At 44.0% G+C, this 21,772-nt stretch overlaps 2 protein-coding genes across 4 annotated transcripts; both read left to right on the forward strand.

The window, feature by feature from the left end:
* The first annotated feature begins 89 nt into the window (after positions 1–89).
* Positions 90–20,234, forward strand: LOC114078693 (zinc finger protein 28 homolog). 3 transcript variants are annotated; one of them, XM_071605696.1, is made up of 8 exons: positions 90–188; positions 410–468; positions 6,766–6,885; positions 10,823–10,864; positions 17,370–17,496; positions 18,033–18,131; positions 19,395–19,485; positions 20,172–20,234. In XM_071605696.1, the coding sequence occupies exons 1-7, from the start codon at positions 119–121 to the stop codon at positions 19,475–19,477; spliced, it is 600 nt and encodes a 199-aa protein (XP_071461797.1). In that variant the 5' UTR covers positions 90–118; the 3' UTR covers positions 19,478–19,485; positions 20,172–20,234. The 3 variants fall into 3 exon arrangements, with proteins under 3 accessions (XP_071461797.1, XP_071461796.1, XP_071461798.1); XM_071605695.1 differs by having other exon boundaries at positions 19,395–19,507; positions 20,172–20,227; XM_071605697.1 differs by having other exon boundaries at positions 18,036–18,131; positions 19,395–19,507; positions 20,172–20,227.
* Positions 19,807–21,259, forward strand: LOC139702892 (zinc finger protein 182-like). Its single transcript, XM_071605445.1, has 2 exons — positions 19,807–19,948; positions 20,172–21,259. The coding sequence occupies exons 1-2, from the start codon at positions 19,807–19,809 to the stop codon at positions 21,257–21,259; spliced, it is 1,230 nt and encodes a 409-aa protein (XP_071461546.1).
* The last annotated feature ends 513 nt before the right edge of the window (positions 21,260–21,772 follow it).

The raw sequence follows: 21,772 nt of genomic DNA on the forward strand, positions 1-21,772 counted from the left end.
TCACCGGGGTGTGGGGGGGCCCCCGGAAGCACCCAGCCGCGGAGCCTTCTGGGAGTTGTAGTCCAGTTCCCCCTCGTGGTTGGGGGCTCTTACATGATATTTGACGGGTCGGGCTCGGATGTGCGCATTTCCGGACCTTAAGTTGTATCTACTGCTCCGGGGACTGGGTGCTCCCATACCTCGCCAAGGTGCGCCTTCGGTCCGGGACTGTGTGGAGTACCAGGGTGGCCGGCACCCACTTGCTGCAGAGGCAGTTGGGCACCAGGCAGGGGTAGTGTGGGTCCCTTGCGACTCAGTCGGACATCAAAGTGTCGGGGTGCTGTCCGACTCGGCTAGGGGACGCCACAGGTAGTGGGTCCGGCAGTCACAGGCAAGTCTGTTTTCTCACTTACTCTGTCTCCTCCCGCAGCTCGCCTCCTCGGAGCCCACCGTCCCCTGGAGGTGCGTGCACGGACCACTTGGACTCCGGTGAGCTGCCTAAAGGTCACCCTTCTTTCCCTAGAGTGGATTTCCTTCCGACCCTTGCCCTGGAGCTTGTCTGCACACCCAGGTCTCTGAACTCCACTCCTGCCGGGTTCAGTGTCTGAGTCTCTAGGGGAGTGGGGACTCACGGAGGAAAGCCCCCTGTCCCAGTAGGGGATGTCCCCTTCCTCTCTAACCTTCTCTCACTCCTGCTGACCCCACGCTATAGCCAGAAGTAGGCAGAGAGAGATGAGGAAAATGAAGAAATTTTCGGGAAGTGGTTTTATTTCAGGGCTCTGGGTTCATTCAAAAAACATTTGCTGAGACCCTGGGTCCGATTGCAGGGGAGCAAAGAAGTGGGTTCCGTCCTTAGCTTGAGTCTTGTGGAGCTGTTGGTCACTTTAACCAATTATCCAGACTGGACGAATGGATACCCAGCGGTACCAGTTCCGACTTGAGAAGGGTGACCGCAGGTGGGACTTGAAAATAGGGTCTGCGCCGGTGAAACGGGACAAAAGGATATTCCAGGCTGAACAGCATTTGTAAGGATGAGAAGTACAGGACCCGGTGTCTTGCCCGACTTCGCGTGGCAGAGAAGGTTGGAGACTCGGGAGCTGGTGGAGGAGACTTGCGGGCTCGGTCGAGGGGTGTGGTCTTCCTAGGCTCCATCCTGGTGCCGGTGCATGCGTCTTGGCACCGGTGGATTTGGGTTTGGGTCACCATATACTTGCAACAAGTGTAGCTGATAAGGGCAGGATTGAGGCAGTGAGAACTGGATAGGCAGAAAAGTTTCAGATATATAAAGGTGGTGGAGATGGGACCCACTGTGATCAGGACAAGAGCACCTTGCCTCCTTTTGCAAAGTAGGTGGAGTAAGCAGGTGGGAGCCAGCTTAGCGGTTTAGCAGAGACCATTATTTTAAGTCACTTGGTGAAGAGAGGTGAGCAATGACCTGTTGGGATGTAATGCAGAGTTGAAGGAGAATCAATCTTTCTTTGATGCTTTTTTAGGACAAACAGGTTTGAGCTGGGGCGGGATGTGGAGGCGGGGAGAGGGGAAAGAAGAGGAACTATGTATGATTCTAGATTGAGCAAGTGTCTATTTGCTTTAGATATTCTAAGGAATTAAAATCTTATAAACACTATTGGAGCATTTTGGCATTCTTCCACTCACTCAAAGATGACCAGTCCTAAAATTTCAATGTATCCTTCTATGTTTTTGTTTACATCCTAGGTATGAATGTAGCCAGAAACAATACATAGGATTATTTTGTGTGTTGAACCCTTTTGCCTATATTGGTTGTCTTTTTCTTATTTGATTTTAGTATTTCTTCATGTGTTTTAGGCATAAATCCATTTTGGCTCATACACTTTGTAAAAATCTTGAATAGAATTTGATAAAACTTCTGACGTTTCTCGGTGTAGTTTTGAGTAAGTATAAATCCATTTCATTTAATGTTTAGTAGTTTATTCTGGTTTCCTGATTCTTCATCAGTTGATTTGAGTAATTTTCATTTTTCTAGACTATTGCCTGACTTAATTTTAATCTATGGTGCTAAATTTTTATGGTAATTTCTTATAATTAAAAAATTACTATTTATGAAATTGTTTCTTTTTTGTGGTTTTCTTCTTCTTTTGATCGGTTGTGTCTGAACTTTGTACATTTTATTAGTTTTTAATTTTTTTGATTCTTTTTAGTTACACATGACAGTAGAATGTATTCTGACATATTGTATATACATGGAGTATAACTTCCCATTCTTCTGGTTGTATGTGATGTGGAGTTACACTGGTCATGCATTCATATATGAATATAGGAGAGTAATGAATGAAAAAACATACACTTTTTTTGATACCAGGGATTGAACCAGGGGGTGCTTAACCACTGAACCACATCCTCAGCCCATAGTTTTAAATTAAAACCAATTATTTTATTAATTTTCATAAAATTTCCAAATAATTGGGGCTGGAGTTGTGGTTCAGTAGTACAGCACTCACCTAGCATATGCAAGACCCTGGGTTTAATCCTCAGCATCACATAAAAGTAAATAAAATAAAGGTATTGTGTCCAACTACAACTAAAAAAATTTTTTAAAAATTTTCCCAATAATTTAATTTATTACTTTTCTTTTTAACTTCTTATGGTCCTAAGATATACATTAAATAAAAAGACTGAGAGAAACCGGGTATGGTAATGCCCTTCTGTAATCCCAGCTAACTGAGAGACCAAGGAAGGAAGATCACAAGTTCAGAACAGCCTCAGCAACTTAGCAAAGACCCTCAACATTAAACAAACAAACAAGCAAACAAACAAACAAACAAAACCAGAAAAGAAAAAAGGCTGTGGATGTAGCTCAGAGATGTAGTGCTTGCCTAGCATGTACAAGGTCTTGGTTCTATCCCCAGCATTGCAAAAAATTAAATTAAATAAATAGACTGAAAATTAATGGCACTCAACTCAGGAGGCTTGCATAGAAAAAGAGTAAACCCCAAAAGAGTAAAAGAAAAAAGCATAAGCCGATTTTTTCCCTCTTCTTTCTGGTACCCCATAACATTAGGGATTGAATAGGACCTCGCTGTGCTAGGCAAGAGCTCTACCACTGAGCTACATCTCCAGACCTTTTTATTTATTTTCGAGATGGGGTGTCACTAAGTTGCCCAGGCAGGTCTCAAACTTGTGATCCTCCTGTTTCAACCTCTGGAGCAACTGGGATTACAGGAATGTACCACCACACCCAACAGAATTTTTCAAAGAAAGAATCAAAGAAATAATAGAGCTGGTACAAAAAAAAAAAAAAAAAGTTCATGCTTTCAACATATTACCTGAATCAAATCATGATGAAACATTTAAAAAAATATAAATTGAAGAACAATATAATTATAAAATAACTGGTTTATAACTCTTAAAAATGTCAGTGTTCTGAAAGAGATTGAGGAAATTGTTCTGGACTCTAGGAGAGGCATGAAAAAGAAAGCAGTGAAGTATATGAAATACAGAAAGGATATTACTGGGACAAGTATAATGTAAATAAAGGCTGTGGACTTGACCATGGTTTTGGATTCCTGATTTTCCTGATTTCTTATTACAATACTGTGGTGTGTGACAAAATATCCTTGATTTTGTGGAATTTCACATTTACTTACACCCTTCTCCATTTATAAAAAACCTAAATCAAAGAACAATATCATTATAAGGTAACTGGTTTGTAACTCTTAAAAATGTCAAGTGTTCTGAAAGATAGAGATTGTTAGATAGATAAAGGAAATTAGAGGAAATCGCTAATTGTTAGATAGAGATTTCCTCTACCTAACATCTAGATTTCCTCTACCTATTTCAGATAGAGATTTCCTCTATCTGAAAGATAGAGGAAAGAGGAAAAGAAGGATGAAGTAAATTGTTATGTGAATGAGTCCAAGATGGCGTCCATGTAGTGACCCCTTCATTATTCATTTCTTCTCAGGAGGCTGAGATATCTTAACTCAATGGCAGTCAACATCTGTTATCAGTAGTTATGTAAAACCACCTGGTTATCAAGACCCCAAGTGGCTGTGACTCAGAGATACCCAGGAGTAGCCTTACCCTATCCCCATGCCAGAGACCTGGAAGGGCTCAGTGTGAGGTGGCAGAGCCTCACTTATCTAATGTGTGCTCTGCCACCTCATGGTGGAATCTTCTTCCTCCATCAGCCCTGAAAAAAATTTATTCACCCACTATACAAATGTGGTAAGATGTTAATATTGGAACATCTAGATGAAGGGATTCAGGGATTCTTGATGTGATTCTCAAGATTTAAAGTGAAAACGTTGTGTCCAAATAAAAAATTTTTTTAAAGAGGTCAGTTCTTGGAAAGGATTTGCTAAAATTCATAAAATAATTAGCTTCTATTTAAAACTAATAATTTAGAGGAGTTGGGGGCTCAGTTGATCAAAGGAAGGCAAAAATAAACCATTTCTGGATATGAAAAAGACCATCTCAGAAACATTTTTTTCTAATTTTAAGAGATTAATTTTTTTCTTAAAGAGAGAGAGAGAGGGAGAGGGAGAGAGAGAGAGAGAGAGAGAGAGAGAGAGAGAGAGAATTTTAATATTTATTTATTTTTTTTAGTTTTCGGTGGACACAACATCTTTGTATGTGGTGCTGAGGATGGAACCCGGGCCGCACGCATGCCAGGCGAGTGCGCTACCGCTTGAGCCACATCTCCAGCCCTTAAGAGATTACTTTTAATTATTTAATACTATAAATTCAAAAGTAAGTGGGACAATAGTCTAGAAAAATGTAAATTACTAAAATTGACAAACACCTCAAATGAACTACATATGCATATTACAGAGATTTTAAGTAGAATTTGATAAAATTTAAAAAAATGCGGACCTGGTGTTTCTTTCAATGGGTATATTTAAAAAAATTTTTTTTGTAGTTGTAGATGGACAGAATGCGTTTTTTTAAAAAAAATTTTATGTGGTGCTAGAATGGAAACCAGTGCCTCACACATGCTAGCAAGCACTCTACCACTGAGCCACAGCCTCAGCCCCATAATGGGTATATTTTTGACAATGGATCCATTTCACTTGATGTTTAACAATTTAAATAGTTTTTTGCATTTTTTTTCTAATTTTATAGATCTCTGCATCAGATCTATGTAATATTGAGTTTCTTTTGATATTTGTTGAGGCTTGTTTTTTTAGCTTGTTAGTTTTTATAAATATTCCACATACATTCCACATGTGTCTAACAGAATGTGTATTCTCTAATATTGAGTACATTTTTCTGTCTATATGCAATAGATTGGGTTTCTAAATTGTTATCAATGTCTTCTGTATGCTATTTTTCCTATTTTTTTTTTCATTCTAGATCTTATTTTCCAAAACTGGGTGTTAAGATCCTTTGCTGTGGGCTGGGGTTGTGGCTCAGCAGTAGAGCACTTGCCTAGCATGTGTGAGGCGCTGGGTTCGATCCTTAGCACCACATAAAAATAAACAAATAAAGTAAAGGTATTGTGCTCAACTATAACTAAAAAAAATCCTTTGCTGTGATGGTTTGTCAGTTTCCCTGGTCTTTTTTTTTGTTGTTTTATGTGACCTTTGCCATGCACTTCCATTATATATATATCTCTCGCTGCTTACAGCTGTAAGATGGAGTTAGCATCTGTTCATTACTCTCTCTCTCTACAGGGTATTGTTTTTTTCTCACTCTTTGCACATCTCGTCTTTTTCTCTTGAAGGCTTGCTTAGATGTTGGGTGGGACAGAAGAGACTGGACATAGGCCAGTTCTGTTGGGCTGTCGTTGCATGTGGAGCTGGGAAGTCAGGACGATGATTGAGCCCCATCCAGTTAGCATTGGAGTAGGTGGTAGGTTTGTTGTTGCTATAGTTACCTGCATTGGACCACTTATCTCATAATTCTGTAGCATCACTTTGTGCTTCAAGCGGAGTCATCCCCTCTTGACTGGATCCTGCTATTGATGGCTGTTGTTTACTTCTCAGAGCCTCCCAACCTGGTGGGGAAGGGCAGAGGTGCTCTTTGTTACCCCAGTTTTAGGTGGGTCCTGGAGTCTCAGGGATCCTCCTCCTCTTCTAGTGGTAGGAGACCCCTAAGCTTGAGCCCAGAACACATTTCTGCCTCTCTGCCATAGCAAAATGCCGTAGGCTTTACCATGCTCTGGGATCATAAGGGTTTATGGCCCTCCCCTAGCAGCTTCCAGCTTCTGTTCCCCAGAAAATTCTGGATGGCTTCCTGAAGTTCTTTCCTGGGCAGCCATGCCTTACCCCCAGACCCTCACTCTCAAGGGGTGTGTCTGGTCTTTCTCTCAACCCTAAGCTTTCTTGTGAGCACCCAGTAGAGGCGAGGCAAGTGTTAGTTGTCTATTACTGTGGAACACATTTCCACCGATGGAGTGATCAATACCTGTCTGCGAGCCCACAGTTCTGCAGGTGGGAAGTTCAGGTGCGTCTGGCTGGGCTCTACACCCAGTGCCACAAGGCCAAAAGCAAGGTGTTGGTGGGCTATTATCTAGAGGCTCTGGGGAAGAATCTGCCTCCCAGTACATTCAGGTGGTTGGCAGGGTTGGGTTTTAGGACTCAGGTCCCCAGTTCCTTGCTGGAAGACAGCAGGGCCCTCTTTTAGCTCCTTCGAGCCACCTGCCTTCTCTCTTATGTGGCCCCTCCATTTGCAAAACCAGAAAAGGAGCTCAGACTCCTCTGTGTGCCCAGTCTTTCTGGCATCTCCTTCTGCCTGCAGCTGGGATGGAAAGGGCCCTGCTGATGTTCTCACAGGAGCCTCATTGTGTCGTTTTCTTTCCTTTAGTGTCTTGGCCAAGGCTTAGGGCCAGACTCTGTAACTGAGGTGGCTCCCTCCTTCCTGCACCGACCAGCTTTCTTCTCCTCCAGAGAGGTTCAGAGGCCGAAGCTGATCCTCCCCCTGAAGGTGAGTGCTCGTCCAGCAAGCAGAGCTCTGGCAACCGAGTGCCCTTGCATCCTAGGGACAAAATAATTCTCAGGAAAGAAGATGACTGGAGAGCAGGAATCCTCTTTCAAAAGCAAGATCCCAGGGCTGGGGTTGTAGCTGGTAGAGCACTTGCCTGGCATGTGTGAGGCCCTGGGTTCAATTCTGAGCACCACGTATAAATAAATGAATAAAATAAAGGTCCATCAACATAAAAAATTTTTTAAAAAAGCAAGGTCCCTATTCTGAGGCATCTCTGTGTAGCTCAGGGCTGCAGGTGGAGGGTGTCAGTGGAAGGCAGCATCTATCTGTGTCTGAAACAACCCTGATCCTTGGGGACAGAGTCATTGGGATGACACCCTCACATCAAAGGGCCTTCAAGGATTTAGTGGAGTGAACAGGGGGATCTCCTGACACTTGGAGGAAGACCTCCAGTCACAGCCATCTTTAAACTCCCATGAGGTGACCTTCACTTCTTCCTTTTGTGTAGTGAGACTTCAGTTCTGCCCATGTTACTGTCACCTCCATGTATGTCCCCCTCTTAAGCTGTGGTCATGGCATATTGGTTGTTTTTTTTTTGTGGGTACTGGGGATTGAACTCAGGGGCACTCAACCACTGAGCCACATCCCCAGCCCTATTTTGTCTCTTATTTAAAAATAGGGTATTGCTGAGTTGCTTAGTGCCATGCTTTTACTGAGGCTGGCTTTGACCTTGTGATCCTCCTGCCTCAGCCTCCCTAGCCGCTGGGATTACAGGAGTGTGCCACCTCACTTGGCTATTAACCAGAGAATATTTTTGTTTTTCCTTCTCATGTTAAAGACGAGAGGAAGTGGGTGGGAGAGATGTTCAGAGCCCATGCGCTCTCTAGTAGTTGAGCCAGCCCTGGTGACCAGGGCTCCTGTGGCCATGCAGGGGCTGCTTCCATATTCCCGCTACTCATTGATAAAACTTTCCCCTTCATCCCTTCTTGTATGTTCCTTTCCTCCTGGGGAAGGGCTGTGGTAGGCTCATGGGAAGAAAATGCAGTAATATGATGAATGTATGATATGAAATATTTAAATATTAAACAATGAGCATGTGCTTATTGTTTAAAAAATTAGAAAATGCCACTGCTTAAGAAAAAGAAAATCTCACCATGCAAAGATAGGGGCTGGGGTTGTGGCTCAGTGGTACAGTGCTCACCTAGCATGCATGAGGCACTGGGTTCGATCCTCAGCGCCACATAAAAATAAAATAAAGATATTGTGTCCACCTAAAACTAAAAAATAAATATTCAAAAAAAGATAACCATAGTGAGCATTTTCATCAGACTTTTTCTTTTATGTTTAATGTGTTGAAGTTGATATATACAAACAGGAAACAGGACAGGCTACTGGTTTTGACCCACATCAGTTGGGTCTGCCTTTCTGTATCAGTTTTCTAGGGTAGTGATAAGAAAGTACCATAAACTGGGTTGATAAACCAACAGAAACATGTTGTGTCACGGTTGTGGAGGTTGAAGTTCAAGATCAGGGTGTTGGCAGGAGGCCAGCTGGTGGTACTTTTTGGGGTGCTCTCAGAGTTCTGTGCACTGCCCTGAAGCTCCTGCCTCAGTGTTTCCCACCCCTCTGGGTGGCTGTCCTCACTCTGGCTTCTGTGCTATAAATCTCAAGCCCACTCAGTTTCCCTGGGTCCTCTTGGTGCCCAGGAGACCCTGACATTCCTATTTTAGCAAATGTTGGGAGTGCAGGTGACCCCCTTCCACCACCCACTAACTACTCACCAGGTTGCTGCCAGTGGCCGTGGCCGGCTTCTGGCTTCTGAATCCTTCACCTCTGAAGCTGGTTTCTGATCTCGGGTTTACCCAGGCCCCAGGCTTGCACAAGAGCCCTCTAGTGACCCACAGTGTGCCTTTCTCTCAGGCACCGTCAGGGACTCCTTGCCTGCTTCTCTTGGAGCTCCCATTCTGAGCTTGGGAGGGGTGGACACTTCTTTTGTTATGTCCCTCTCCTAAAGGTAGGAATTTGTTAGGGTATATCTAGCAGCTCCCCAGAATTTGGGGTGTTTAGGATTTAGCTAAAATTCCAAAGCATCTGGGAAAATTCCACCCACCTCCTGTTACCCTCTGTGGATCACACTCATAGATCCTGCTTTTTTCACCTTACTAGTATTGCTGGAAGATCTTTCCATGTTAAATTCATTTTCTATAATATTTTAAATTGATTCATAACATGGCATGCTTTAACTGTATCATAATTATTAACCAATCTCTATTTTCAAGATGGTAGATAGTCTCTAATTTTTGAAAAATACTTTCAGGATTATTTATAGAGTTACCATAATTCTGCAGGGTTTTAGTGTTTCTCCTGAATTCCTGGATCAACTCAGGAACTGAGCCCCCAGGTGAGCTTGCTGACTCTGGAGAGACACTTCTAAGACCAAGGCCAAGTTTGCTCAGGGGAGTGATGGGGGAAGTCAGGCCAGTGCTTCCAACAAAGGTGCATTTGTTCCCCAGCCTTTATGCTCCTGATTTCTGGGAAACAAGGAGACAAGCGGGAGGATGCAGGGGCCAGTAAAATTCACCCCAAGTGAATTGTAGGTGTCAGAGCCGGACCAGGGCAAACAAACCAAATTTAGCAGGGATTGAGTGGTGCAGTTCATAAGCTCCCTTTAATGAACTCTGCCTCCAGAAGCCCATTTTTATATTTTCCTGTGGATTTCCTCAACTCTGAGGGCAGAACTGATGATAGAAGCTTTGGATTAGAAGATTAATAGCCTACAGATATTTAGAAAATAACACCAGGGGGCTGGAAGTGTGCAGAGGCCTCCTTAGCATGGGGGGTGGTGGTGTTTCTGGGTTTGATCCCCAGTACTGCAAAACAAAACACAATCTTTTAAAAAACATCATATCTGAAATGCCTATTTGTCGTAGAAAAGCTTAGAAAAGTCACCTAAGTACAAAGAAACAAATGTTAAAGTGATCATTATCTAGCCAAATGTTGTAGTAAATGCCCATAATCCCCCAGAATCAGGAGGCTGGGAGCCGGGAGAATCACAAATTCACCACCAGCCTCTGCAATTTAGCAGGGCCCTAAGCAACTTAGCAAGACCTTGTCTCATAATTAAAAGGGCTCAGTGGTTAAGCACCCCTGGGTTCAATCCCTAGTACAAAAACAAACAAAAAAAATCATCTATTCCCCAAAGCTAATGACTACTACCATTTTATCTTTTATCTAAGGTCATTTCAGAGATTGAATCCTGTGTGTGATTTCTGGTTCAAATAGTTTTCAACCTCATTTTTCAGTTATCAGCATGTTACTGATAGTTTTTTTTTTTTGTGATTTTGTTTTTATTAGGTATATAATAAATGTAGTATATTTAGCAAGTCTTCTATATTTGGATGTTATTTTCTTCGGAGTTTTACCAAATTGTAATCTCAGCAGCTAAATCTTTGCCTAAACTCCTGAGTGGTCCTTCAGAAAAATTTCTGTTAAGAGAATTTCTGGGGAGTAGAGGGTTATAGTAAATTGCACATCAATTACTGAGACACAAATGTATATATATATTCATTGAAAAACTAAGCCTTGCCGGGTGTGGTGGTGCATACCTGTAATCCCAATGACTCTGAAGGCTGAGGCAGGAGCATTGCTAGTTTGAGGCTAGCCTGAGTGATTTAAGCAAGACCCTGTCTCAGAATAAATAATAAAAAGAGTTGGGGTATAGCTCAGTGGTAGAGCAATCCCTGGTTCAATCCCCAGTACTGCAAAATAAAGCAAAACTAAGCTTTACAAGATTGGTTCCTTTTCTAAGGCAAGGGTTTTGCTGTGAGTATGGGGCTGCTTCACAGAAGCCTGGGGTGAACACACAGGTAAGTGGAGGCCCCGAGGCCAACCTGGCTCCTCATGTCATCTTCTCCCCACCCCAATGTCTGCCCCACAGGTGTCTGCTTGCCTAGGACTTCAGGGAAGGATCATGTCCCAGGTGAGTGTGGCATTTCTTGGGACTGGGCTTCATTTCACCAGGGATTTCAGGATCTTGAAGAACGCACCCAATCAAAAAATAACGCAGCAGAAGCCAGGATCTGTAAGAATAGGAAGCGAATGACCGCTCAAGGCCCTGGGGAGAGCAGGGGAGATACACTGCAGAGGTTGCCAGAGTTACATGGCGTCCTGTCAATGTACATAGACATTTCTGTAACATTAAAAAGGCTGACTTCGTTCAATACAGGATTCGTGTTGTCTGTTTGGGATAAGCATGTCATCTTCTCAGGGGAAATAAAGTTTAGGCATTTATTTTGATGTATCTGATGGATCTGCATATGTGAGATGTATCAGAAAGTTTCCTAAGTCACAACCTTGAAATGAACATGACGGCAGAGCTGTGTGTGTGCTGAGGCAGACATTTGCGATCACAGCTGTTCAGGGAATCTGAACACGTGGGTCCACAGAAGCAGCCTCATTCAGCTCATGCTGACCTGGACAGACACCCCATTAGCTAGAGGAATGGGCGCAGAAATCATCTGTTCTTCAAATTATTTTCCATAATAACTTTTGACAGATGGAGAGGGAATGGCTCAAAGTTCCAGTCTTGGACAGAGACGTGACAGAGACGTGGAAGGAGGACAATATGAGATCTAGCTTTTATTCCTTGAGTCTGAGGAGGAGGCCTCCTCTCTCTCCTCGGGACTCAGTCCTCATCATCTGTCCTTGGCCTCCTCTGAGTCCTTTTCCTCTTGGTTGTTAGGGTCTCCTGACGATAGTGATATTGTTTAGCAGTTTGTCAGCGTCCTCAGACGTGTATCTTCTTCAAAGGCCTCTAGGAGTTCATGAATGTGAAAAGTACCAGTCAGAGTCCTTGAAGTTGCAGGAGCTGGAGCCCACCTAGAACACACCTGAATCCACAGGCAGCCCCTGAGCTGCAGAGGGTCTGTAGCAGGGGCCCACAAACCACTGCTTCAGGAACCCACATACTGTCAGGAGGTTTTCTTGTTCCTTGGCCTTGCTTCTTTGATTTTCTGCTCCCATACTGACTTCATCCATGCAGCCAGACACTGTGGCCACAGTGTCCCCACCTCCTGTAGACAAGCTGCCACAGAGAAGGGCTAAGTCTCCTGCATGGGGTGGGGAGGATAAGGCGAGCCCCTGAGAAAGACAAAGTCCCAAGAACAAAGGATGCAGCCATCCACTCCAGGGAGTAAAGCCTTCCCAGGGTCTTGGTTTCTGTGTCTGTGCCGAAGCTTGGGGCTGTTTGAAGCCAGAAGCATTGAGAACAGGGAAGTAGGGCTGCAGATCTTCCTAGGAGAGAGCCAACTCCAGCTGTATGGGAAGCCTGGGGGGTGGCGTGGGCTGTGTGTCTTGGAAGCTAATGTTTGTGGGAAACCAAGTCTCACTGGGAGTGTCTCCTGTTGAGAGAATCTATAGTGAAGGTGGTAACAATAAAATCTATAAAACTTATCCTATGTATGAGTGGCCCACCTCTCATCCCAGATACTTGGGAGGCTGAGGCGGGAAGATCCCCTGAGCCCAGGAATTTGGGGCCATCCTGGGCAACATAGTCAGACCCCATCTCAAAATTTTAAAAAAGTTATAAAACTGTCAGTTGAGCACATATGTTCCATTCTACTATTTTCATATAATTTCATGAATAAATGTATGAGAGAGATACTTCATGTAGCCCCTCTTCCCATCTTACAGATGAGCAGACTGAGGCCGGAAATAGTTAAACAAGTTGCCTGAAGTCTGGTGTCTTTTAGGTGGTGGGGATGGAGTCTGAATGCAGACAGACTGTAGAACTGGGCCCTCAGTAGTTTCATCTACGGGTACCATGTGTCCAGCAAAGGAATTCAATAGTATCCACTAGTCCAGACCATACTGTCCTGCCTGGTGGCCACTAGCCATGAGGGACTACTGAGCAACTGCATTTTTAACTTACATTTAAATTTTAAAAATAGACAAGAGGAAAATATTTTTCTGTTAAACACAGCAGCATCAATTTGACAGTATTGTATTTTATCTTAACCATTTAATGGTGGCTTAATTGGGACGTGCTATAGGTGTAAAATACACACTAGACTTTTGAAGATGTGTGTGAAAAACAATGAAAAATGTCTCAGTGACTTTTAAATGATTGTGTAATACATGATTATATCTTGGACATATTGAGTTAAATAACAGTTTCACCCATTTCTTGTTACTTTTTAGGCAAATGACTACTAGAAAATTTTCAACTTGTGATATTTCTGTCAGGCAGTACAGGTTTAGTGTGTGATAAGTGAGTATTATTTCTAAGGTCACCGGCTTCAGCAGTTCACCCTTGGTTGTAAGTTTTCTAGAGATCAGGGCATTGTCACAAGACCATGGTGGCTTTCTGTGTGGTCTGGGCTCCACTCTCCTTTCTGGGTCACTCTCCCCTCATCTCTTTCTGCTCCTGCTTGGCCCACTATGGGGGATACCTCAGGCCCCCCCATTTGCCTACATAAGCCTGCACATCCTTCATCTCTGCACAGGAGCAGCACATGTTCAGGGGGCTCCTCAGCTCTCTCTTGCCAACATCCTCCCACTTGCCATCATGAGGAAAGCCTCAAACTCACTCTTCTTCATAGGTGTTATCAGTGTAAAGTCCCATTCGTCATGTGACAATATCAGAATCCCCTGAGCAATATAATTGTGCCATTTCATCTTTTTGACATCTAAATCTTTTTAAAAAATATTTAGTTTTTAGTTGTAGTTGGACATAATACCTTTATTTTGTTTATTTGTTTTTATGTGGTGCTGAGAATTGAACCCAGGGCCTCTCACATGCTAGGCAAGCACTTTACCGCTGAGCCACAACCATAGCCCCTATTGACATTCTAAATCTTAGATTTCTTTTAGCCAAGACTGGACACCTAACTTGATTTTTCCTGGATGCCCAGGGCCGGAGCATAAGACTGAACACCTGCAATTAAAAAAAAAAATTTAGTTTTATTTATATGCTGTGTTGAGAACTGAATCCAGTGCCTCACTCATGCTAGGCAAGTGCTCTACCACTGAGCTACAACCCCAGCCCCAAGCACCTGCATTTTTAACTTACATTTAAAATTTAAATGAATTCTCTGTCACTTGTTAAATTCCCACAGAGCTCTTGGTCTGTTTCTGCAGTTACTCTTTGTCGGATTTGTCTATCCTGTCCCAAATACAGGGACAGGATAGTTCCTGAAACTTCCTGTGGTCTTTTGTGTACTGGAGGAGGGCTCCTTTAGTATTCTGTTTTTTAAAAATAGGTTTGCTGTTTTTAAGCATTTTTTGCAGGGAGGGAAGCTAAAGCAGTGGTTGAGCAGAGATATTTTTTAATCTTGAAAAATTAAGAAAAAAATGTAAGGTTAATATATGAAGAGACCCAGGCTGAGGGTATGGCTCAGTGGTAGAGCACTTACCTCCTATATGATGGGTGAGGCCCTAGGGTTCAATCCCCAGCACTTAAAACAAAACAAACAAACAAACAAACAAAAAAACCAAGAGACGTTATTCCTGTTACTCACAATGAATAAATGTTAAGTAAATGTTAACATTTTGTCATGTTGCTTTCAGATCTTTTGACAACATGAATAATACCACGGAAGACCTCCGCAATAAGTATTTTGTGTGTTTTGACTCAGTAGCATTCTAAGAGGTAGAATACTCCCAGGGTTCCCATTTTGCAAATTAAGAAATTAAGGCTCAGAGAGGGAATGTAATTTGCATAAGGTCACAAAGCTGGCATGTGCCAGGGCTGGGATTCAAACCCTAGCATGCTGCCTCAGGAGCTGTACACTTAGCCCACACTAGTCCCCTCAATGGACATACACCATGTTTTCTTTTCCTTTCCACATTCTCCTTCTTTCCCAGAGACACATCTGCGAATTTGATATTTTCCTGCCCATGTTTTTAATATTTTAATTGCATTTGTACATATCTATAAGCCATCTGTAGAAATGGTAAAGATCGGGTCCATTCATCCCAGCCCCTATAGACAGGGTGACTGTCTTTATCTTTTTGTTGTCATAAACAATGACGCCACTGTCATCTTTTTGTTCAGTCTGCTCTGGGCAACGAGTGTCCTGTTTGCTGGTGGATTTGCACAGAAGCAGAGATGGCCCAGTGCCACTCCACGCTCCCACCTGCTTCTTTTTTCTCTGCATCCTGGTCTTTCAATGTGAAACGCCTTGAAACCTTTGTGACACGTTTAAGCAAGCGTTCACTGATGAGATGGCTGTGCATAGAGGTTTTGGTGTTGTTTTTTTTTTTTAACTTAAAAAAATTGTTTAGTTTAGTTGGACACAATACCTTTATCTTATTTATTTATTTATTTTTTACATGGTGCTGAGAATCGAACCAAGGACCTCGCACGTGCTAGGTGAGCACCCTGCCACTGAGCACAACCCCAGCTGTTGGTGTTTATGTTTCAATTTTCATTTTTTCTGATTAGTTCCTATGAGCCCATTTCAGTTTACTTTCTTCTCGCTCCTGTGAATGGCTGTCCCATCCTCCAGGTTGCTGTCCATGGAGTGCTCTGTTTGTTTCTTATTGCTGTCCAGGAGTTCACAGCAGGGTCAGTTACGCTCTTGAAAATTTATCTGGGCTTTTTGCTTTTAATTTTCATGAAAGTGGCATCTGTATGAATGAAAATATAGGTAAAATTGCCCACCTTTTCCTTTTCAAAATTTGTTCTTTTTATTTTTGGGGACTGGGGACTGAAGTCAGAGGCACTTGACCACTGAGCCACATCCCAGCCCTATTTTGTATTTTATTTAGAGACAGGGTCTCACTGAGTTGCTGAGCACCTCTCTTTTGCTGAGGGTGGCTTTGAACTCTTGATTCTCCTGCCTCAGCCTCCTTAGCACTGGGATTACAGGTGTGTACCATTGCACCTGATCAAATTTGTTCCTTTTCTTTTTATTTATTTATTGGTACCAGGGATTGAACTCAGGGGCACTCAATTATTGAGACATATCCCCAGCCCTATTTTTGTATTTTATTTAGAGATATGGTCTCACTGAGTTGCTAAGTACCTTGCCATTGCTGAGGCTAGCTTTAAACTTGTGATCCTCCTGTCTCAGCCTCCTGAGTCATGTGGATTACAGGTGTGCACCACCATACCCAGCTTAAATTTGTTCTTTTTAGATATACATGACAACAGAGTGTATTTTGACATCTTATACATACATGGAGTATGACTTCCCATTCTTGTAGTTGTCCACGATGTGGAGTTACACTGGTCGTGTTTTCTAGGAGGCTTAGCACACCTTTCACCTTGTACTACCCTTTGTGGGGGAGAGAAAAGATCATTTTAAAAATCCTCACTACAGACCTTTTCCTTTTTGATCTTTGCCTTTTGTGACTTAAACCCTTATTTCCATTCCACAAATCTATCCTCTTACCCTTTCTTCTAATTAGTAAAAATTAAAAATTTTAAATTCAGGTTTTTATTCATGGTGATGGGGGGGGGTGGTGAGTCCCATTCAGCATCTGTGGGTCCTTCTTCTGTTTCCTCTTGCTGCAGCTTTAATTTTTACCTCTCATTATATATATTGATGATTAGAATTGTGCTCTCATTTATTTCCTCATTCTTCTTCCCAGTGCCTCTTTATTTTGTTCCAATTTTTTTTTTTTTGTGGTTCCTCTCCTTAAATAGGAGTCTCCATTGCCTCAAGGTGGGGGAGACCTTAATTTGTCCTGCGAATAGCTTGTGCAGCACACACACACTCTCTGTCATCAACTCTTTGTGGTCCCTGCCAGACTTTCCTGTGACCCCTTTGCTGGTGCCAGTCCTCTCGACAGGAATATCCTTCAGATACCAGAGCCCCTTTGACTTTCATGACTACTCAGATGTGATTTCTTGTGCAGCTGAATCTGATATCAGTTCATCAAATTTCATTGCTGGCTCAGAAATAATGAAAGCATATTTTTCATTGTAATCTTCTCTGCTGCTGTCTTTGTGGTTCATCTCATCCCAGCACACTCTGGGCACCTTTAGATCACGGCAGTGCTGTGTTCCACCTCTCAGCGCCAAACTCCAGTGGAACACCATAGCTTATCAGGACCACTGGAGGAGGGAATGGAGACCCTTTTTTGGGGGGGTGATACTGGGGTTGACTCAGGGGCACCCAACCATTGAGCCACACCCCCAGCCCTATTTTGCATTTTATTTAGAGACAGGGTCTCACCGAGTTGCTTAGCACTTCGTTTTTGCTGAGGCTGGTTTTGAATTTGCGATCCTCCTGCCTCAGCCTCCTGAGCCTTTGGGATTACAGGCATGTGCCACCACGCCCAGCCCATAGTGAGAACTTTTTAAATGATCTTTTCTCTCCCCCACAAAGGGTAGTTCAAGGTGAGGGGTGTGCTAAGCCTCCTAGATAAGGTAACCTGGGGAAACTTGGCCTGTGACCAAGTGAGATCAACCTCCCTCGCCTTTGCAGCCTATACTCAGTGCTGACCACTCCATGTTAACCGGGCACATGCTGTTCCAGGGGTCACTGTCGTTTGGGGATGTGGCTGTGGGCTTCACACGGAAGGAGTGGCAGTGGTTGGACCCTGCGCAGAGGATCCTGTACCGGGAGGTGATGCTGGAGACCTACAGCCACCTGGTCTCTGTGGGTGAGGAAGGCTTTCCCTGGTCTTCACATTATGTCTGAGCACCTTTCCTTTCCCAGTTATGTGAAACAGTAAACCCCCTGAGTGCTTGGCCTTGGGCTTTGGTAGAGTGTCTTGACCTTACTGTGTGTCCAGTCAGCCTGCTGTATCTGCAGAGTCAAGCAACCATGGATGTTGAAGGGGTACAGACTTTTCCGCTTGTCATTATTCCCTAAATAATACAACAGCTACTTATGTGGCATTAGGTATTATAAGTCACCTAGCAATGATTCAAAGTACATAGGATGTAAGTTATATGTAAATGCTATGCCATTTTATATAAGGGACTGGAAAATCAGGGATTTGGGTATCTCAAGGGGATGTCCTGAGCCAATTTCTTGCAGCTAGACACCAAGGGATGACTGTGATTTGAAGTCACCTCCCAAGTGGAATGTCTATTCTTTGGCTGAGAAGTCAGTGTTTAGTGGGTGGCCCGAACCGTTTGCTTGCTGAGTAGCTCCACGTAACTCAGCACAGATCCTGTAACTATGTCTCTTAAGCAGGGTGTCAAGTCAACAAACCAGCTGTGATCTCCAGGCTGGAGCAGGGGACAGAGCCATGGGCGGGGAAGGAGGAGATGCGCAGGTGGAAATCTCCAGGTGAGGAGACAGCCTGCAGGGGGACCCTGGGAGTTGGGCTCCAGGCGGTTACAAAGCAGAGCCTTTGTTTTCTTTTCCCAGGTAAATGTTCTTACAAGTCTTGGGTCATTGCAAGCAGTGGACATTTGACCTGAGACCTCAAGATGCCCAAATGATCCCTGCTACCTGCACCCCACTGCATGACTCCTTTGCTTTCCCTAGATTTTAAAGAGACACCACCTCTGTTTTTGTGCATCCTTTTATTCTGCCATGAAAACTCGCTTGCTCAGTCTTTCTCTGGAATCTTCAGTCTTGTGCTTTCCCCTGAGGTTATAAAATAAACTTTCTCATGTGTTTAGGGATTCAGGTAGGCTCTGTATTAAAATAACTATTGTCGTGTGCCACGCTTCTGTGAATCTTTCTGTGAAATGCTTCAAAACTTATTTGCTGCATCTGTATTTGTTCCCACCCTGTCCTTAATACCTGCAAGCAGGTGAAAGCCGTTCCTGTGCTTCAGGGTAAACTGATGACTCTGTCACCACCGTCTCCCTCAGTGTTCACCTGTATGAGGCATATGTTCATGTTTATTACCTGTTTCTGCAATAGAAAATTAAGTGACAGGGCTATTCAGAGCTATTGTTCTAATGCCTTACACTTCTTTGGGGGAAGTGGGGCTTTTCCTACTCTGCTTCTAGCTCATAACTTGGTACCAAGGAGTTTCTGAGTCTTAGTTTGCTGGTTTTCTGTTTTTGATCCTTTAAGTCCTGCCCCCACCACATGATCTCCTTCCATCTTTTCTATTTCTTCTCACACCATTCTCAAACATCATAAGCTTGCACTGTCTAATTACTAGTTGGCTTTTCTGATTCCATTTCTGGTTTGAGTTGACCTTAGAAGTTAATGCCACTCTTTGTTAATGTGCCTAGTTACTCTGGTACCCTTTTTGAGATGATGCTTACATTCCTCTTCCTTCAAAACTGTGTGACATGGCCCCATTCTACCTAAGAAATTATAATTGCAGCTTTTCCTGGACACCTCAGTCTTATCCTTTGGGGACAAGAGCCTTTATTTGTCCTTATTTCTATAGGAAGCTGGTGGTGGATAGTTGTGGAATCCCTCATTCTTTTAGGAAAGGAATTTTGTCAAAGATTTGTTCAGAGAAGTTGTTATTAATCTGGAATCCACACGGGAATCCTCTTGGAAGCTTTAAAAACACCCCTGGTTGTGCCCTACCCTGGAAACTTCTCATGGGGACATCAGCAATCCATGATCTTTACCTCTTAGGGATTCAGCAGCTGGGCTCTGAAACTTCACGACCTCCGAACAGAAGAGTGACATCTTTGCAGTGCACATTGGTGCCGGGGTGAAGCGGCAGGTAGAGTCTGTGGTTTAAACAGGTAAAAGAAAAAACAAGCTTGTAAGGGTTTAAACACAGGATGAAGAACCTGACACTGAAGATTCTTAAAGCCCTTCTTTAAACACCTCCTCTCTCCATTCCCCAGGTACCCTAGTGTGCCTTTCATCTTGCCTTATATTTCCTAGTACCCTTATCTCCTTGGGCCCCCCTCACCTGGGGGAAGCTAAAGCCTGGGGGCATTGGCTTGTCATAGCGCATCATGACTAAATCTCAGCTCCTCATTTGGTGATGTCCTCAGGACATGCTGGAAACACTCTCCCACAAGGCCAGTTTCTAACCATGGAAATGGGTGGACGCTACAGATCCTGTTTCCCTGTGGCACCCGTCAGTCAGCACCTCAAGCCTGCAGTGTTTCTCTCTTGCTCACTCTTGTGTCTGCATCCTCTTGCCAATCTGCCAAGTCAGACTCATTCAGAGCAAAGTATTGTGGCCATTTCATACCTATTTTACAGTATCTCGCTTTTTCTTTTCAAAAGCCAAGGGACTAGAAAGTGTTTATAGATTTATTTTTTTTAGTCTAGGCAACTAGGCTTAAAACCACAAAATTTGACCTGAGACCTCGAAATGCCCAAATGATCCCAGACGTTGCTGCAATAACTATGATACCTGGACAGATGAGAAGTTTTTTGTTTTGCCTTTCCTAGAACTTTGGCAAGTTGACGCCCAAGCAGACAGACGACAGGAACACCAAAACAGACGTTTGGGGCAAGTTGCCGTCCCAGATGGGAAAAAGTTAATCACCAAAGGGCTCCATGAATGTATTGAACTTGGAAAAAAACACTCCCCGAACTCACCCCTGGTCCCCTCAAGACAGCAGCCCCACACGTGTGACTCATGTGGAAAGAGACTTCAGCAAAGCGTGGAGTTCAGTCCCAGTGCGTACCTGGCACGGAGGAGGTTTGAGTGCGATGGTCAAGGGAACTTGTTTCTCTACTCCAAGCTGGAGACTCCGCACCCTGCGGAGAGTCCGTGGGCTTGCACCCAGTGTCGAAAAGCCTTAAGCCGGGACGCAGCCGTGGGTGCAGATCAGGGGACCCACGGTGAGAAGCCCCATGAATGCACCAGGTGCGGGAAAGCCTTCTCCCGCAGGGCGCAGCTCATCGTCCATCACCGGGTGCACCGAGGGGAGAGATCCCACAGGGACAGTGGCTCAGGGAGTGGTTTCAAGGAGAGGGCTGTCTTTTGCAAGGGGGAACAGCACACCAAAGAGAAACCGAGAGGAGATCGCCGTCGTCGTGGCCCAAGGGTGTCCCGGAAAGGAGGTCTCTTCGCGCCCCATATGGCGCATTCTGAGGAGAGGCCATACAAATGCTCGGATTGTGAGAAAACCTTCTCGCACAAGTCCCGCCTGGTGGAGCACCACCGCTCCCACACCGGGGAGAAGCCCTACGGCTGCAGCGAGTGCGGCAAGACCTTCTCCCGCAAGTCCTGCCTCATCATCCACCATCGCATCCACACCGGGGAGAAGCCCTACGGCTGCGGCGAGTGTGGCAAGGCCTTCTTCCAGAAGTCGCACCTCATCCTGCATCTGAGGACACACACCGGGGAGAAGCCCTACAGTTGCAGCGACTGCGGCAAGGCCTTCTCGCAGAACTCCTGCCTCATCATCCACAAGCGCACGCACCTGGGCAAGAAGCCCTACCAGTGCCCGGAGTGCGGCAAGAGCTTCTCCCAGAAGGCCAACCTCCTCCGCCACCACAGGATCCACACCAGGGAGAAACTGCACGGGTGATAGGGTGACAGGGTGACACGAGAGCAGCCCCTCTGGGGAGGGGCTGTGTGGGTGTGGAGCAGCTCTGGAGCTGCAGGGACCCAGGCAACTCAGGTCTGCGGCTCTGCTGAGTCAGGAGGGACACAGAGGAAGGGCTGAGAGGCCTTAGAGTGAGATATATATATCTGCATATATATATATATCTGCATATATATATATATATATCTGCATATATATATATATATATATATATATATATATATATATATATATATATATATATATATATTATAGGATAAGCATAATGATAATGGGCATCTATGTTAACTAGGGATATTAAGCATTATAATATGGAAACAAGTTAAATCACTAAAACAGCAAATCTCAAAAGTGTCCGAACAATTCTAGAGCTTCATGGGGTTATGTGCCTGAGTGTGCTACCTACAGAGTATTTATTTTTGAGTTACATTGGTAGAAACAATTTTGAATTTATAGACACATAATATAAAGAGTATATATCCAAGACTTACTATA

The sequence above is a fragment of the Marmota flaviventris genome, chromosome 19, assembly GCF_047511675.1.
Source record: "Marmota flaviventris isolate mMarFla1 chromosome 19, mMarFla1.hap1, whole genome shotgun sequence".
NCBI lineage: Eukaryota > Metazoa > Chordata > Mammalia > Rodentia > Sciuridae > Marmota > Marmota flaviventris.

Coding starts and splice junctions, on each gene's coding strand:
- LOC114078693 (XM_071605696.1), top strand. CDS start 119: ATGTGCGCATTTCCGGACCTTAAGTTGTATCTACTGCTCCGGGGACTG. Junction 469..6,765: donor CACGGACCACTTGGACTCCG/GTGAGCTGCCTA, acceptor TCTTTCCTTTAG/TGTCTTGGCCAAGGCTTAGG. Junction 18,132..19,394: donor GCGCAGGTGGAAATCTCCAG/GTGAGGAGACAG, acceptor TTTACCTCTTAG/GGATTCAGCAGCTGGGCTCT.
- LOC139702892 (XM_071605445.1), top strand. CDS start 19,807: ATGGAAATGGGTGGACGCTACAGATCCTGTTTCCCTGTGGCACCCGTC. Junction 19,949..20,171: donor TCAGACTCATTCAGAGCAAA/GTATTGTGGCCA, acceptor TGCCTTTCCTAG/AACTTTGGCAAGTTGACGCC.